This window comes from Sipha flava, unplaced genomic scaffold (assembly GCF_003268045.1).
Source record: "Sipha flava isolate LNK unplaced genomic scaffold, YSA_version1 36_pilon_pilon, whole genome shotgun sequence".
NCBI lineage: Eukaryota > Metazoa > Arthropoda > Insecta > Hemiptera > Aphididae > Sipha > Sipha flava.
In genome coordinates this window covers 3,029,594-3,048,220 of record NW_020273076.1, presented here as the reverse complement: position 1 = coordinate 3,048,220, position 18,627 = coordinate 3,029,594, and the positions used below count along the sequence as shown (strand labels likewise).

The 18,627-nt window shown below is 26.6% G+C and overlaps 1 protein-coding gene and 2 non-coding genes across 3 annotated transcripts in view; 1 reads left to right on the top strand and 2 right to left on the bottom strand.

Annotated features, from left to right (window-relative positions):
* Positions 1 to 7,203: 7,203 nt before the first annotated feature.
* Positions 7,204 to 7,276, top strand: Trnar-ucg. The gene has a single exon. It is a non-coding gene; the product is annotated as a tRNA-Arg (tRNA).
* Positions 7,277 to 7,740: 464 nt separating this feature from the next.
* Positions 7,741 to 7,813, bottom strand: Trnar-ucg. Its single transcript has one exon. It is a non-coding gene; the product is annotated as a tRNA-Arg (tRNA).
* A 4,138-nt stretch (positions 7,814 to 11,951) lies between these two features.
* The window catches only part of LOC112688052, a 46,319-nt gene continuing 39,643 nt past the window's right edge, over positions 11,952 to 18,627 (bottom strand). Inside the window, exons 20-30 of the mRNA XM_025561072.1 lie at positions 18,453 to 18,574; positions 17,570 to 17,694; positions 17,256 to 17,397; positions 17,066 to 17,184; positions 16,808 to 16,960; positions 15,645 to 15,772; positions 13,371 to 13,547; positions 12,980 to 13,107; positions 12,617 to 12,731; positions 12,421 to 12,508; positions 11,952 to 11,968 (exon numbers count right to left, since the gene is read on the bottom strand). Coding sequence (XP_025416857.1) covers positions 12,432 to 12,508; positions 12,617 to 12,731; positions 12,980 to 13,107; positions 13,371 to 13,547; positions 15,645 to 15,772; positions 16,808 to 16,960; positions 17,066 to 17,184; positions 17,256 to 17,397; positions 17,570 to 17,694; positions 18,453 to 18,574 — 1,286 coding nt within the window. The 3' untranslated portion in view covers positions 11,952 to 11,968; positions 12,421 to 12,431. The remainder of the gene's footprint in view (positions 11,969 to 12,420; positions 12,509 to 12,616; positions 12,732 to 12,979; positions 13,108 to 13,370; positions 13,548 to 15,644; positions 15,773 to 16,807; positions 16,961 to 17,065; positions 17,185 to 17,255; positions 17,398 to 17,569; positions 17,695 to 18,452; positions 18,575 to 18,627) is intronic.

Genomic DNA, 18,627 nt, shown 5'->3' with positions numbered 1-18,627 from the left:
TCTCCTATATTTTCCGTGGGTAGGCCCCTCAGAGGGGCGCCAATTTTTTTTTTTGTACCGTGGCGCAAAATGTCTAAATACGGTACTAGACGTAATGCTGTTTCCAATTTATCTGTAATTATTTCTTTACCAATTCCAGTGCTGTAAGGGAGGTCTCTTTTTTCTTTACGTAGTTGGTTTACTTTTTTAGTCCATTATTTGTTGACTGTTTTTTTTGATGATTATTTAAGGTGTTCTGCGATATTATTTGCCATTCGTTTGTTTGTTTGTTTTGTTGCGTATTTTTTAGTATATCTAAGTCTTCTTATTAGGCTCCATGCTTTTCTACTTGAATGAGTGAAATTTAATCGGTTTTGTCAATCCAGGATTTCCTTCGTTGGTCATCTAAGGCTTCCATTAAAGCATCTTTAACATCTTCGTTTTCATTTTTTCTATATATTTGTCCATTAGGTTTTCACAGTGATTATTCTATCCTAGGATGTATTCTTTTCGGTATACTTTGGAAATGTTTATTTTAGCTGATACATTACACCTTTGGCAAATTTGTTATGTGAACCTGGGGTGTATGTGATCCATTTAACAATTTAATCTATGCTTTTTCAGAATATTGACTAGTTTGCTTTTTTAAGATTCCATCTTGAGATTGGGGCTGACATTACTAGTTGGACCAGTAGTCCCTATTCTACTATTACAGGTCTATGTTGACTGTGTGTGAAATTATCCATGATTTTTTTTACTTGCCTTTGGAATTTCGTTCAGGTATTTCTTTGATATTATGCAGATATCAGGGGAGTAATCATTTTTCCATCCGTCACTTTCATGTATTATATGCACGTCTGTTATATAATTTCTGACTTAAATTGGAATACCGTAAACCTTGCTGTGTATAGATTCAATTGTAGCCTTCGATCCTTCCTCTTGATTCCAAGTTATTATTATCATATGTATGTCTCCTGAAGGACATGAATAACGTAAATATCAAACCGTTTCATTGAATTAGCTAGGTATTCGGATTTTGATTTTGAGATGTCTTCTATGTTGAATTCATATACCCTAAGGATGTGCCCTGCTCTTTCGTCCGGGATCCCTTATTAGGACTTTTTTAAATATTTTTACCTGGTTTGATTGCTGTTTTGTTGCGAAAATGCTGTGATGCTAAAATAATTGTACAGTGCCAAGTCGACGACGTTAGTACAGGTATTATCTACATTTGCAGGGGATCTGCATGCAGGCTGTCGTCATTCAACCCACAGTTAAAGTTTTATTTTTTGACGCATATTTTTTATCAAATAAATTTGATTGAATCACCTAACTACATAAGTAATACCTAGTATACATTCCTAATTTATATTTCTACACATAGTCATACAGATAATGTAATATTACTCACAATTCACCTTATTGTATTGTTCACAAATGAAATTATTGTTAACAATAAATTAACAGCAGTTACATTTCATTAACTACCATTAATACTATGAGAATATGAAATGAATCGGATATAGTTTTAACAATAATGATGTTTACTGTACTCTCTGGATTTTTAGCTCATATAGGTAATATTCCTCTGCATAATATATTTTTTAAACTGTGATACCTTAGGATAGCCAAGGATAAATCATTTTTTTTATGTGGAGTTACTGAAAATAAATGATTATGGTCAGTGGTTGAAATGGCTCAAGATAAGTGGAAGGATGCCCTACAATTCAGATTTCCTGATATCATCATTCTTCACACCTCGTGTATCTATATTTTTTTTTGTATTTTTTTTTTTCATAGTTCACGTAAGGTATATTATCTTAGTCCGTGGCTCTAAATACAGGTATAATATGGGTTGCGAAAAGGCTTATACTAAACATCACGATAAGCCGAGCGCCAGGGCCTGAATATTAAAAACAATTATTTTCACCGAAAAAAAAGAATTTCCTACATATAAATATAAAAATGATAATAAGTATATAATTTTGAAATACAAGTCTTAGGAGGAAGTTGTTATTCTATACAAAACAAGTAGAGGGATGCCATCCCTCCGCATCCTCCCCACTGGTTGAGATGGTGGTTTTCAATTTTATTAATTAATTTGCTGAACACAAACTTTAATACTCAGGACCGGTACTAAGTATTTTGCCGCCCCGTGCAAATAAAAAAATGCCACCCCTTTTAATAAATGATTGCCCTATAATAAGTATATATGTAGTAATTTATACAAAATTAATTATAAGCTGGTTTAAATTGTAGGAAATTAAATTATAAAATTTCATCATTCGAAAATTTAAAAAACTTAGAGAAATTTAATTCATTTTAAAAAAATTGAATTAAGGCACGATAATACCTTTATTTAATAAAAATTAAAAAAAATACAAATTATCAATTGTTTTATTTTAGTGTTATACATTTTTGAAATAAGCTTAAAGTACTTTGACACCCATCATCACACTTATATCCAATAGTAATTATTATTTTTAATTTTCAGTTGTTTTCACTTATTTCAGTATAGAGTATGTTATTATATGTATAAATTATCTACTACACTTTAAACCGAATTATAGAAACACATATACTATTAATATTATGTATATTTAATTTAAAAAAACTGCTTGGCACTTGAACTCTCCTGAAATTTTTTTTTTATTTGCGCCACTGAACACAATGTATAAAAATAATACATTTTTACAAAACAATAATAATGATGAAATGGCCAAAACAATATATAGTAATAAACAATAAAAATCAACGCTTTGGCACAAACCAAAACAGCTTTTAGCCTCATACAAATTAATGCAATAATTACAAAGAATTTTAAAAATAAAGTATTAACTTTAAATGTGTGTATTAAAAATTAAGAATTCACTTTGTTAATAGCCTAGATAAAATATCAATGAATTCATATGTAGGTTACGTACATTCAAAAGTTAAAGCCAAACATCGGGAAGTATTTTTAATTTTCCATTGTATTGAAATAATTTATCCACTTAATAGTAACAATAATGGAACAATTATTTAAAATGGAAAAACACTTACAAAATAAGAAAATGTCGTGTAGATATACTAAAAATATTCGCAGCACCCTGATCGTTGTCTTTAATAATTCCTTGATGAATAGTTAAAAGAAAATCTTTTAAATTATATACAGTCAATAGACTACAAATTGTCGTCATTCGTCACAAGCAAACTATTTTTTTCGCTGATAAAAATTATTATGTAGGTACAATAATTATTATTGTAGATACTTTTTTGGAGAACTTTATCTGGAAACCTTAAAGATAATCGTGAATTGCACCGAGCAACAATGCTAGCGGCTATTCCAAATTATATTGTTTATAATATAAGATGCTTTTTTAATACTACATATTAATACTAATAATATTTAATACCTACTACATATGACACAGTACCAGTCAAAATAATACAATATGCATTATTTTGGATTTACAATGAATAAATATAATGAGTAATGATGAAAAATACATATTTTTATTTATTAACGATACCCCCTAAAATTCCAAAAATATTTGCCACCCTGTGCGGTCACTAACAACATTTCATAATATATATATTATGAAATGTTGTTAGTGAACAATTTTCTCCGCAAACTAGTCATGTGCTGTAAAAATATATACACTTATAAATTACTTACTTATTGTTTTAAATAATAGACTGTAAATGCCTTTTAATAAAACAAAAAATAATTAAAAAAACATGTATATTAATATATAATACTAAATAATTTATTATTAATATTTAATATTAGATAATTTTGTTTGTAGAACACTGTTTAACACCTAGTAATATCAACTAAATTGCAAAGCCAATTTTTCAACTGTTTTATTGTATATGATTATTATTAACTAATAGTTGAGAATTTCAGTAAACTTTTCGGAGAGATGTTAAATGGGACGCTTTATAAGCGCTATGAGAGATAAGGGGATTGAATTCCCTTGCGTCCTCCATCCACTATAAGCCCTGGTTGTGGAATTCTCCTTATCACAATTTTCAGTGCTAGGTTAAAGAGCATAGGTGATAATGCATTTGTCTTAGTCTTTACATGATTCAAACGGTTCTGACATCTCTCATTTTACCTTGACCAAATATCATGTGTTACTTTTGTATAGCTTTAATAAATGTATAATTTTTGTAAGTAAAAATACATAATATACATTACGTTTATGTTTTATTTTCTATTGTGCTATTAAATACTGATTTAATTTATACATACATGATTAGCAATAATAATCATATTATGTTTGCAAGCTAATAGATTGATTTATAGTAATACTAATCGATACCAAACATGTGTTTAGTATAAAATATTTATTTTTTATTAGAATTTTTTTCTATAGTTGGCAGTGCCAATCCAAATTTATGTTCAAATAGTTTTTACTTTATTCTTTGAAGTCTAAAATGATAATCGTACTGTTAATGATTTAATAATATATTTATAATATTATGGTAATGATTAATTTGTTATTTATACCTGCAATCATATTGAGTTCGATGAATATTCATTTTTGAATCTTAAATTAGGTATACTTTTATACAATTTAAATTTTGAAATGATAAAAGACTCTTTGAACATTTTAACAAGTTTTATGACTGAAATGTTTTCTCACAAATTTTATAATTCTTCATTAATTTTTCATACATCATATAACCTAAAATATTTAATTAATTAGTATTATATTTCGCAATAATAATTGGGCGCATTTGTCTTGATAACACTTCTTATAATGAAATACCTAGCAAAGTCTTTAAAAATTAATATTATTTATAGTTAATATATTTATTTTCAAATATCATAACTTATATGATTCATAAGTAATCATATAGACAGACCCGGCTCAAACGTTTACTTACACCTAGGCTAACTAAACTTTTGCTGCCCCTTACATTTAAATACTACATCAACTATTACTTTTATATAAACAGTACTAAAATAGATTTAATTCTGAGTTCATTATATTTATTTATGTAAAGTCAACAATTTAACCACTACTCGTAATTTAAATAAATCAAAACGGTTTTTCGAGTCTTATTTTTTACTACGCATAATTTGATACAAATAGGTACTAGTAAATGTAATATATATATTTTTTTAACTATCCGTAGTTTAGAAATGTCAAATGATGCCCTAGGCGTGGGCCTACGTCACCTACCCCTTGAGCCGGTCCTGCATATTGGCCTCATGGAAATTACAAAATCAGAGTTAATTTCAGGGTGGCGACCGGGGGAGTATTTCCCCCGAAGAAAAATGTATACCTATCGACAAAATATATTTATTTATTAATTATTTATGGCATACCGGTCCTATAGAATACTCCTATTGCATATGACTTATCACATGCCTCTCCCTTCCTCGAGATACGAGTAGAAGGTTTGAAATAAACATTGGACGAAACTTCATTATTACGAGTGAATGTGCAATACTATAGTAGTTATTTTTAAGGCGTTTTTTATAGGCAACTATACAAAACAATTTAAAACAAAAACGCACGAACAGAGAATTAGTTTTCGATACAATTGTTAGATAAGCATTACGTCGAGTGATAAAATCGTGTAAAAATAATTTTTTGCCAATCATAAACTTATTGTTTGTCATGGAAAGTTAATGTTTTTGTAGAATTATAAGAAATATATTTTACGAAAACGATGATCATCTATAGTGAGTTCTAACGGTAATCAAATATCTTAATAATACGTTTACTTTTCAATAATTTTACCAATAATAATAATAATAATAATAATAATAATTTTATCGTCGACGAAACGCGTACATTATTTCAGCGTTGTAAGTAAAATTTTAAACGTGATTGTTCGCCGTCATTGATTCGATGTGTTGGAATTTTGTTAATTATTAATTAGTTGTTAAAGCGTTAGTTGTGTACACCAATTATAGGACTTAATGTAAATGCGCTATAGACGGCGGTTATTCCGTGTTAAATGATCTCATGTCACCTACTAATAATCATGTGTTCATTATGTGTTTACCTGGTGTATTGATCGACGTGTGAACAATTTTAAACTACAATCAGTGAGGTGAATTATTATTTTTGCTGGAAATGAAAATCGAACAATTTTGGATTTTTCGAAGAGTATTTATTATTTATTTTATCCTTTATGATGCTCCCTCGCATATAGCACAGCTAGTATATTTTTAACAATTTTTATTGCATATGCCATATAATATATATGATTTTAAAATGCATTCGGTCATTTATGAATTGTAAAACGATAAGTTGAATAGAAATGTTTTTAAATTATTTTAATAGAAAACTTAATATTCTTATATGTTGTCATCGGTGATTTAGTTCAATTAGTATATTATATGTACTTATACATTGTTTATATCACATACTTTATATAAAAAAAAAAAATAATAAACTAAAAATAGGTATTTATGAGATTGATTGATAATAAATAATAGAAAACAGAACTAATAAGTTTTATGATGAATCCTTTTATGTAATATCTTGAGAGATGGCGAGAACTGTAAAATAAGATTGAGAAGTTATTTTTAGTATCACGATTGAGAATGCTTAATATTTAATTTTTTTTTCAACGTTGTCAAATTTAATCGAACGATAATCGGCTATTGAACGATTAAGACCTTTTTACCTTTTTTTTTTATACCTTTGGCTGAACGATTGATACGATTGATATTTTTCTGACGTTTGTCGGATTAATTAGAAGTTATTAGTAACTTAAATACCATATACCTATACGAGATATTAATACAAGCATTGTAGTCGTCGCACAAACGTCAACACAGTATTCGTTTTTATAAAAATATTACGTAACATATTCCTATTCATCAAATAATGGAAAATAATAAAATTAAAATTATACGAAGTGAACGAAGTAAAGATTTAGTATTATTAGATAGTAATAAATATCTTTTTATTTGTAAACGTAAGGGCACAAGAAATATTTAGAGTATGTTGGGATACAATATCCTGCTATAGCTAATTTATAGGCAAATCATTTGTATAACGTATTTATTACATATTTTTATAATTCTACATTTTTTAAACATATTTATTTTTACGTATGACTTTTTTCCAAGAATATTTGTTTAACGTTCGGCCAAAAACGTTCTGAATCGTTTGATAGTCGGTGAGAAAATGAATTTTTTTAACATTTCAAAACTACTTTTGTTGCGCACCCTAGGTATTGTTAAATATTTAATATATCAAACCCTTCAGCAGAGACCGTGTGGCCTAATGGATAAGGCGTCGGACTTCGAATCCGAAGATTGCAGGTTCGAGTCCTGTCACGGTCGAAAAAAATTGTTTATTGTAATAAATAATTATATTATTAATAATTATTATATTAATCTTTAAATTGTTGTTATCGTCATTGCACAGGCACTTTTTACACACACGGAAATAAGTAATGGTACATAATATATTAATTAATTTTTATCATTAAATTCGGTATATGAATATTTTGTTGAAATGTTATTTTAACCATTTCAATAATTGAACAGTCAATATTATATTACTTAAAACGTTTTACGTTATATCGTGCTTACAATGAATATTATAATTTAAAATCATATTAACAGTTACAAAATAGAAAAATATATATTTTTTTAAATTGGATGTTTTGTATATTTTATAAAAAAACTTATTTGATTTTGTTACACAATTTAAATACATCCTGTTTGAGAGAGTAAGGAAAATAATGAATGCAAATAAAAAAGTGTAAATGTTAAATAAATAAAAAAAAAACATAAATTTATTGCGACCGTGACAGGACTCGAACCTGCAATCTTCGGATCCGAAGTCCGACGCCTTATCCATTAGGCCACACGGTCTACACTAAATTTAAAACAACACTACGGCTTTTAAGAAAATGTTTTATTACTCATTTATAATTTTAAAGTATCAATACATTTATTATATTAAGTTTCGTTAGAAATTAACATACTAAATTTAGTAAAATTATTTTCAGAGGAAAGTGGTTTGATTTTTATAACATTATTTATTCGATTTATATTTTTTTCTTGTTCTTTTTCATTTGTACTTTGTATAGGTAGGTATAGATTGTGATCTATAAAGTTTTTGCTGTAGATATATAATCCAAGTTTTTTTTTGTAAATATGGGTTTTTAGAATATTTAAGTTTAAAGAATATTAATTTCAATAAGACCGGTCTACTTGACTAGTATATGTATTTCTAACGAGGTTAAAATGTTAAAATGATACCTACTTAATATTATATGAAACAACATTGCGAATTCTAATATTATTTTACTATTGTTTTAATTATTATACATTTTTACCCATTAATAAAAAAAAAAAAATTACTGTTGTGTTTGCTTTTTTGTACCGTTGCTTTAATTGTAACTTTTCTATATCCACTTATAGCTTATCCTTGATAAAAATATGCATGCTCAGGGGTTCATTAAATTTATGTCATCTATGTCATCAGCATAATGGTAGAAATAGTGTAATTTGCTTATGTGATAACTAACATTATATTCGTCTTATTATGATATTGATTGTTTATATATGATATTGTGCATTCGCAAAATTATTAATGACTTACGTTAGTGGGTATGCGATGAAAACACCCCTTTATAACTTATAATTTATACGGTAGATAGCGTTTTTATTACTATAATATAAACTAATAACTTTATTTTTCGTTTTGTACTATTTCAAATTCAATATTATACTTCGTAAATATTATTTTAATAATACGTAGGTATCACCTATCTTAGGGATTCCTAACCGTTGTGTTGCGAAATTATTCAGGTGTGCCGTATAATTTTAAGTTTAATTTAAAAATTTATAGATTTTTAAAAAGTCGTAAATTAACGGATGACAGTGATGTTATTGCAAATGAAAGAAATTTAATTATTGAAATTAATATTAAACAATTAGCTTCAATAAGTGATAAAAGTTTAAATTTAAAAGTCAAACGTAAATATGTTGATAATTATTTATGTTTTGGATTTACGTGGAATGGTAATATTGATTGTTCCTTACTAATTTGTATCAGTAGCATTGAACTATTTTTAATAGATGGTGCAAACACGTATTTTAACCACCCAACCATCCCTACCTAGATATTATTTGACCATCAATGATCAAAATATTATTATGTTTATATTAAGTAGAGAATCTACTACCTAATAAAAACTGGCTATTAAGTACCAGTTTTTCAAAATTATACAGACCTAAAACCACCTCTCAATTTTAGGTGGTACAAATGCATCACATTAAGTACGTATTCGACGTCACTGGTTTGTATAGTTTTAACTGTTTCACCCCGAATAGAGGTATTATGTAAAAACACCAGTCTCAAATGTAATAATTTGATATATATTTATATATATTATATATTAATAACTTGTATAATTTAATAAAAACAATATATTATAATATAATACAATATATTATATAAATATGACATTAGGTATATTCAATATTATTTCTTTCAGTGTGCCATGGAAATTCTTAAAATTATCAGTGTGCCATTAAGTAAAACAGGTTGGGAACCTAATCTGACCTACCTATTCAATATTATTATTGGATTAGGTACGTTGGAGTCATCGGAGACGCCACGACAGTGTATATTTAGTTATATTTTATACTAAAAGTTTTTATAACATACTTAAAATCGATATTACATCTGAATCGATCTATAAAAAAAAAATAAATGACAATTATGAAGACCGGAGCTAGATTTTGTGAGATCCATGGCAAAGTTTTTGAGAGTTTTCGAGGATATATTTGTTGAGTAAAAATATTGGCATATATAAATTTTGTCCCTCGTTTTGTTTTGTGAAATTTTGTTGATGTAATATTAAATAATTTTTCAAGAATAAATATAGACTATTTAAATAACAGTCGTAGCTTAGTGTTTTCATATTCAACCTTTTATTAGGCGCGCTTTTATATGTTATATGAGTTATACGATTTCAAGAACTTGTATTAATAAAATATGATAAATAAATAATTTTTAACATTTATAGTGTAAGGAAACATTTTAGGTATTATTATTTTTATAATATTTTAAATTATTATATTTGATTTTTAATAGGTATTTAATAATTACAAAATATCATAACTCGAAATACATTATTTTTCTTCGAATATTTTGTGAATAAAATTAATATATTTACATTTAAAATATTTTCTAATTTAATAAATTATTGTTCTTGCATTTATGACAAATTATTTTTTATTTTATTTTTTAAGATTGAATATATACGATATATTTCAAGTTTTAAAAGTGGATCCTGTGTATTATTAACGACGTTTTAATTTAGTAATTTCTTAAGAACACTTATATATTTATTGGTAACATTTTGATTATTGAAATCATGTGTTCTTTCATAAATCACTGTCAAAATTATCTTAATTAATATTTTTAACACTAAAATCATGGTCCCTTTCTAATTTAATTCTTCGTTTGAAAATTCTTGTAATATAAGTCTAATATCAGCTATATAAATAAATAAGGAAGAAAAAACAAATAAAAACGAATAAATAGAAAAAGAAAAATATTATTTGAAAATCAAAAAAATAATGTCATAACTAGGTGCGAAACATATTTTTTGCGATCGGATGTAGTTGACTGAAATAAACGTCGGTAATAATTTGGAAAATACATTAAAAATTATAAAAATAATTGTTAAACATTAATGACATATCTGAGATAAATAAATTAGAAAAATATATTAAGAAAATCGGGCTACGTAGATAAAAGTTTTGTCAACATAACTATAATTGTTCCACAAAATGTGTATACACGTGTTGTATGTGGCATGTGCCACTAATAAAAATAGACAAAATATAACTTCTTTTAGCTAAATGTTTAAATTGCGTAATATTAGGCCAACGAAGCAAATGAGCTGAGGCAGCACCTTGTAAAATAATATTTAAGGACGTAAGCAACACAGTAGGGACACAGTGCGGGTTTCGAATGAGAGACGGATGGATTGTAAGCGATTGATAGAGACCCGTTAATTTGTGTGTTTGTTTTATGTTTAATAAAGTTATTCAAAATAGTGTATTTAATTGTTCATCGATCTTTTTGTGTACCATCGAAAGATAGGTATACTACACACGCCTGTTGAGAAGTTAAATTCCATAGTCAAATAACTAGGTAACTAATAAGTAAAATATATACTTTTATAGGAATATGTTATCAAAATTTTAAACTTATATTTTCATTGTAAGGCCCTAAGACCCTAAAAAGTACGAGACCCTGGTTATGTGCTCTATTCGCCTCTTCTTGCGCCGACCCTGACAATTATAATTTATAAAGTACCGTTTATAGTAAATGGATTATGGTACCAATATCTGTACAAACTTTCGGTCAGTGTTACTGCATTTTATGGCCGATAATCTTTCGTCGTTTTACTCTAACGTCAGCTTGGAAATCGTACAACTATCTTGGAGATAAAATTAGCATTTATTGTCTTGGTAATTTATAGGTAGAACTTAGGGATAATAAGATTTAGTATTGTCGTACTTTGTGGTTAGGACCTAGCCTACTTAAAATGTATCTTTCTCAACATGTCACAATTTTCATGAATATGTGAATAACTTTTTTATAATTGTCAAGGATAAATTTCGAAGAGTTTGATGTTTATTCTGTTATACATGTACAGAATAATTTATAAAAGTACACCTTAAAAAACTCGAAATCACCGCAAACAATAGTTTGTAAATTATCAAAACCTTATCCCACCATATTTGGGGTTAGAAAAAAAATAGCCTTATAACTATATACAATACTACTACACTAACAAAAGTAGAACACGAGTTGGTCATTTATAATTTAGCCAAAAACAACACCCTTAGTATACTGAATCCAATATACAATCAAGGAATACGATTAATCATAGGATTCTTCCACATAAGTCCAACAAGTATTATATGTAATGCTGGAGATATACCACTCGAGGTTAGGATTAAAATTCTTATAACCAAAAAGGAGCCTCCAACCTGTGAAATCTGTAAAAATAAATTACCATCAAATACATCGTACTAAAATGCCGTAAATTTGGCATCTCCACAAGAATTCTAGAAAACCCACCCATGATGAAACAAGCACTTAGAAAGGAAAATTTGTGTAATATTTTCAAGTTTTTTACAGACAGGTTTATCAAAGTTAATTTAAGACAAGTTTTTTAAACAATTCCCCCGAATTTTTCACCCACACCATTTTAAGATTAATATGTAAAAAGGTTTGGTTAATGACTTCAGATGTTGAAGCCTTATTAAATCAATAAAAATTAGAAATTAAAAATATAATATATAAGCAATGAGAGTACTACATGAATGTAAAAGTTCATCGATGTTCTTATTATATTTCAGAGTGATATAATAGGCATAAACGTAACAAATTATCTTATTTAATACAAAAATATTTATTAACTTTAAACTCAGAAATAAATTAAACAAACTTGATCATAATCTAATGAAGTTGTTGTAATAAATTTATCTGAGTTCTATCAGAATGCAAAGTGATACCAGAGTCCGAAAGTTCCACATCTGAAATTATAGAGTAATATATTGTATTTATAAATGTTTTCTTGGTATATGTATTGATAAATATTAGTAGAATTAAAATCTAAAAATTAGTTAATAATTTAAATTTACTGCTGTTAAAATGCCGAAATCTTTGTTCTGAATTTGCATTTTGTTCGATTAATTCAGTGGACTCTAATTTTTTGTATCTTGGTCTTTTTATAGAATCATCTTTTTTTAGATTTTGCTGAAAATTTCGATACATATCTAAATCAATTGAATACATTAAATATGTTAAATTTTTGGGTTAAATTAAAACCAAATGATTATTTATATTAAAATATTTGATGGTAAACATATAATTGATATTAAAATTATTGAAATTGTTAACATACATTTTTTTGAATGATTAGAGGAGTTAATAATTTATTTTTGTTTACTATTAAAATTAATTTTTTTATATTAACATAGGTAGTGCATTTATTTTTACTTTACTTGAACGTCTGAAATATCTGTAAGTAGTTGATGTCGTTTAAGTATTATCGAACCAAACACAAAACAGGCCAGAAAAGCAACAAATATTGCGAAGAATAACGCAATATTTTTTCCCACGCTGTCAAATTCTATAAAAATAATATGGTAAAAAATATTTTATTTGCTTAATGATTTTATAATATTTTAATGCTATTAAAATCAAATATGAATTTAAGAAGCTTATATATATACTTATTTGATGTGAGCTTTACATATTAAATAAATTAAAAAAACAATAATTATTAAACCTGCATTAGTGTAATTATAAAACAATACAATTTAGTCTATTGAATATATTATTTCTTTAAAAATGAATAAGGTTCATTATAATTGTTTTTCTGTACATTTTTACCTGTGTTACGTGGCTGCATAATTCGCAATGGTTGTTCTGGTACATATAATCTGTATCTATGCAAATCATATAAAATCAATGATCCATTAGCTAGTTTTTTAACGAGATCTTGTATAGATTCGTCTGTTGAAATATTTAAATTTTGCATTAAATGCATAGATATGTACATTGGTTCACCTATAAGAAATAATAAAATTGAAAATTTTTGTTGATAAAAAAATTTTTCGTTTAATATTATAAATTATAAAATGTCCTTCATCGCTTTTTCTTTTAATACGAGTAGTAGTCCATAAATTTTAATCTCCAACTTAGTACTCTAGCTTTTTTCATATGATTTGAAGTTACATTTTACGAAATCTTTTTCACTTTCTTCTGTTACTTATTTTCTTTCTACTTTTACTTGTATCATAGTTAGTAATACCTCTGCCATATTTTTTTTATAACTTTTCCGAACCATCTAAGTCCAGTTTCTCGTATTTTCCCCTAGATTGATGTTTAATACTAAATTTTCTCTTCCAATATATCTGTTATCTTTAAGAAGATAGAACATTTTTAAAAGTTTAAGTATTGTTATATCACTTAGAGATATTTTCAGTCAGAAACAATGATTCCCGCTGGATAATTTAATATATGATTAAATTTAATAGTGTAGACTTGGGAATCATCATGAAATTTTAGCATCGTGAGTTAGAATTAAAATATTATATAATCCATAATACAGGGTTATTCAAAATGATTCATCCAATTTAAGATAGCTATAAAATGGTTAAATATAAATTTTATCTTATCAAATTATGTAGAAATGAATAGAGGGTAATCCCAAGTTTTACAATGTCATTAATTCGTTATTTTTAAATTATCGCTTAAGGCGATATGTTAGTTTCCGCAAATATGTCGACCGTACAGCACAAAGCGTTTTGTGTGTTACGATTTTCGAAGTGTGAATCGATAATAACTATGCAACGCGATTTTCGTCGTCATTATGGTATCGATGCACCGACTGCTCAGAGTATACGTCGATGGTATAAGCAGTTTGAAGAAACAGGGTGTTTGTGCAAAGGAAAAAGCACAGGTCGACCTCGTGTATCCGATGATAATGTGGAAAGAATTAGAGAGAGTTTTCAACGCAGTCCGTGTAAGTCAACCAACCGTGCAAGTCGAGAACTAGAAATTCCACAAACAACTGTTTGGCGTGTTTTAAGACGACGTTTAACTATGAAACCATACAGGTTGCAACTGTTGCAGGCTTTAAAACCCAATGATAAGTTGAAACGACTTGAATTTAGCATTTTTATGCAGGAGGCTATGCAGGATGAATAAATTTTGCTTCTCGCTTAGTTTTCAGTGACGAAGCATCATTCCACTTAAGTGGTGAAGTAAACCGTCATAACGTTCGTATATGGGGTACAACCAACCCTCATGCCATAATCGAACACGAGCGTGACTCACCTAAAGTTAATGTGTTCTGTGCCATATCCAAGACTTTAGTTTATGGCCCTTTTTTTTTTTACTGAAAACACAGTAAATGGTAGTTCTTATTTAGAAATGCTTCAAACCTGGCTATTTCCACAATTAAACAATAATTCTGATGACTACATTTATCAACAAGACGGAGCACCACCGCATTGGCATTTAGATGTCCGTGGTTTTCTAAACGAAACACTCCCTAACCGTTGTATTGGTCGCAATGGGACTAATGACTTAACACTTTGCAGCTGGCCTCCTAGGTCACCAGATCTCACGCCATGTGATTATTTCTTTTGGGGATAATTTATGGGGATTTTGTATATAATATTGTGTATTAAATAAATATAGTGACATATAAATAAATAAATAAAATTATATATAACAGACTCATTATATTGACTTTGTGTGTACCTATCGATTAATTTTTAATTCGAAACCGGTCGTACTTTACATATATAATACTCCAGACTAAGTTTTTATTTATTTATTTATTTATATGTATTAATTATTTGTATATTTATTTATATATTAATTTGTGAATATTGACTATTAAATAATTATTATGTTATTTTTTATTATTTTGTTAAAATTTTGTTAAGTGATATTTGCAAACGGATGGATTGAAAAAAAACCTTACTGAGGTATTTGTTTTTCCCAATTGATCTTTTTATTATTTGACATGACATGTACACTTACTTACTATACTTGTTAGCAGTATTTAGTTATAAATATCGGCATGTAATATAGTTACAATCGTTATATTACATATCGTTCAATTTTTTTAGTTAAAATTAAAAAACAACTCACTCATAATAATTTTTAATTCTTTCATAATCAAAGAAAGTGATGGCATTTTTTCCGTTAGTTGTCTACTTAAAGAATTTTCTAAATCACTAAGATTTTGGTCATAAAAATCTGCAGGATTTCCATTAATTCTGTTAACATAAGAGTATAAACAATATTAGCAATTAAGTTTAAGATATGTAATCCATTTTGTATTTTTTTATTTTTAATGTTTTTTAATGAACAATAAAATGTCGCAGTTAGCAATTGACAAAAAAATAAAGAATTTGAGGTTATAAGACATAAATAATTGCATACGCAACTGTTACGAGGAATATAGTGATTAAAATACAGTCACAAGTTTCCATAAAGAAGTATAGAAACAAAATAATCTATTCAACTCTATTAATATTAGGCTATAACCAAGCCCGGATTAAGTGGGGGGCCAAGAGTGGCATGGTTCCGGGGCCCATTATTATTCCAAAAACATATTTCAAAACAGTTTTCTAAAAAAAAAAAAAAATTTAAGTTATAAGTCTAGTAACCCATAATGTGTGCTCTTCATATATATATATTGTGTATAATACCTTAATTATCATATTCATTTATCTGTCTTATATATATATTTTTTTGTGTGGTATAAACTTATACAATAAATAATAATATACAGTACTTAATATGTATTTATATAATTATTTTTAAGTTCAAGTTGAAAGGGGGTCCACTAAGTGAATGGTATCCTGGGGCCCTATTGATCCTTAATCCAGACTTGACTATACCCTTACTGGTTGAGAATAAATATAGATATAGAATAACGAATATCATTTTTAATGAAGAGATGGATATAGATACACTTAAGAATAAATAAATGATTGAAAAAAAAAATTTGTAAAAATAAAGATTATGTTGAAATAATAAAAATGTAATAAATATATATATATGTATAAAAAAAAGAATAAATATTTACTCTACTCAAAATCCACATAATTCCGGTAAGGAGGATTAATTTTACATCAAAATCTTAAAGATGACATTAAATTATATGATTTTTTTTTAAATTTATATTTTAATGTACTTAAATTAAAACTTAATAATAAAACAATATATGTTAATAACACATATTTTTTTTGTAGAAAATGAATTGTGTATTACTTAATAATTTGTTATATTTAACATTATACTCATACTTAAATGCAACATAAACATCCGAAAGAAATCTTGTAGTTTTCGAAGCATTATTTAAATACTTTATCTTATTATGATCATATACCATGACATTGTGATTAGAATCTGATATGGAACTATCTAATGGAATATTTGTAACGTCCAAAGAAAATATTCTGAAAATATAGATTATACATTATACGCCTTAAATATTATACTCATTGTTACTTATATATTTATATATCATAATGAATGGAATTACACCGAATAAAATAACTTACCCATAATATTTAAAAGCTGGACATTCACAATTAGCAAATTTAGAAAAATATTTAGTAGTTACTCCAAGAAGTTTACATCCTTCCTTAGTCCAACCAAGTATACCATTCCAATACCTGCACTAAAAAAAAAAAAAAAAATCAATTCATATAGTAGTTATAATTGAGATGAACTATTATTATTTATAAATACTTCAATTTGAGTATCAGTTGATGATTGCAATGGGATTTCAATAATATTTAATATATTCGATGGACTTGAAACAACATTTTCATAGTTAGATTTTGCTTTATTATTCATCTTCATGATATGAAATCCATACAATCCACTATGCCTAATAGTATATTATATATTTAATTTATATGTTATTAAAAATATATATTATTATTAGACTTATGATAGTTATTTTTAAATGATGGAGCCGAGAATACAAATCGGGAATTTATTAAAAAAATACTAAAATATTCGTATATAAGTACGTAATAGTTACTAATAAATTTGATTACCTTTTAAGAAATTGACCATTATTACCATAGACTTGGGTAAAAAAATCATCATAAAAATGGAAACTCATAAAACACAATGGAAAATCGTTTCTATGAGATATAAATAAGTTTTTATCGATCATAATCTAAAAATAAATATTATGGTAATAAATAAAATAAAAAAGTAATAATAAAATTATAAATTTACTACCAAATTAACAATTAAATATTTAAAATTAATTAACTATTGACAAACATATAAAACACTAAACACAGTTTATTAAATAGTTAAAAGAGGTATTACCTATTAATGGATTAATTTACTATATGACATATCTCGCCTGAAATTTGTTTAAACTTAGTTTTGTAGAAAATTACTTATTGTATTATTGGAAATATTCATATAATTATAAGAAATAATCTTTTGGAAAGTGTATAAAATGTACTCGTATGTCGTATTGGTTTAATACATTTTAACTAACATTTTATGTAATCGAAATAATTTTATGAAATTGTTAAATAATTCAATACATTTAAGCACCTGTATTATATTTGATTTACAAAATTGAGTATTTAAAAATAAAATCTAGTATTTTTTGAGAAAATTTTAGAAGAACAACAAATAATGACGAAAATATGTTATTAAATTGGTCAACCATACTTTGACCATTTCGAGACAAACAACGTCTCGTTCGGGAAAAATTGATACTATAACTTCGCAGTCAAAAAATAACTACCACTTAGTATAGTATCATAATTTATGACCATCTAATTTTTTCTCTGTTTTCATATTAGTTACTATTCGCAATTATAAAATATTCCCCAAGAAGTGTTAAGCACGTTTGTTTACTAAAATTCTTAAAACACAAAACATTAGAGTTAAAAAAATAAAAATAAAAATTACCTTGGATTTTTGTTTAATGCATTTTTTGTGGAAATCTGAGTTACAAGTTGGTATGTCAACAGACGCTTCTATTAAATCGACATTGTTTACTTGTCGTGCACTGAAACTCCCCACCAATGATCCTATAACAATTGAACAGCAATGATTCAAATATTTACTGAATTAATAGGTATAA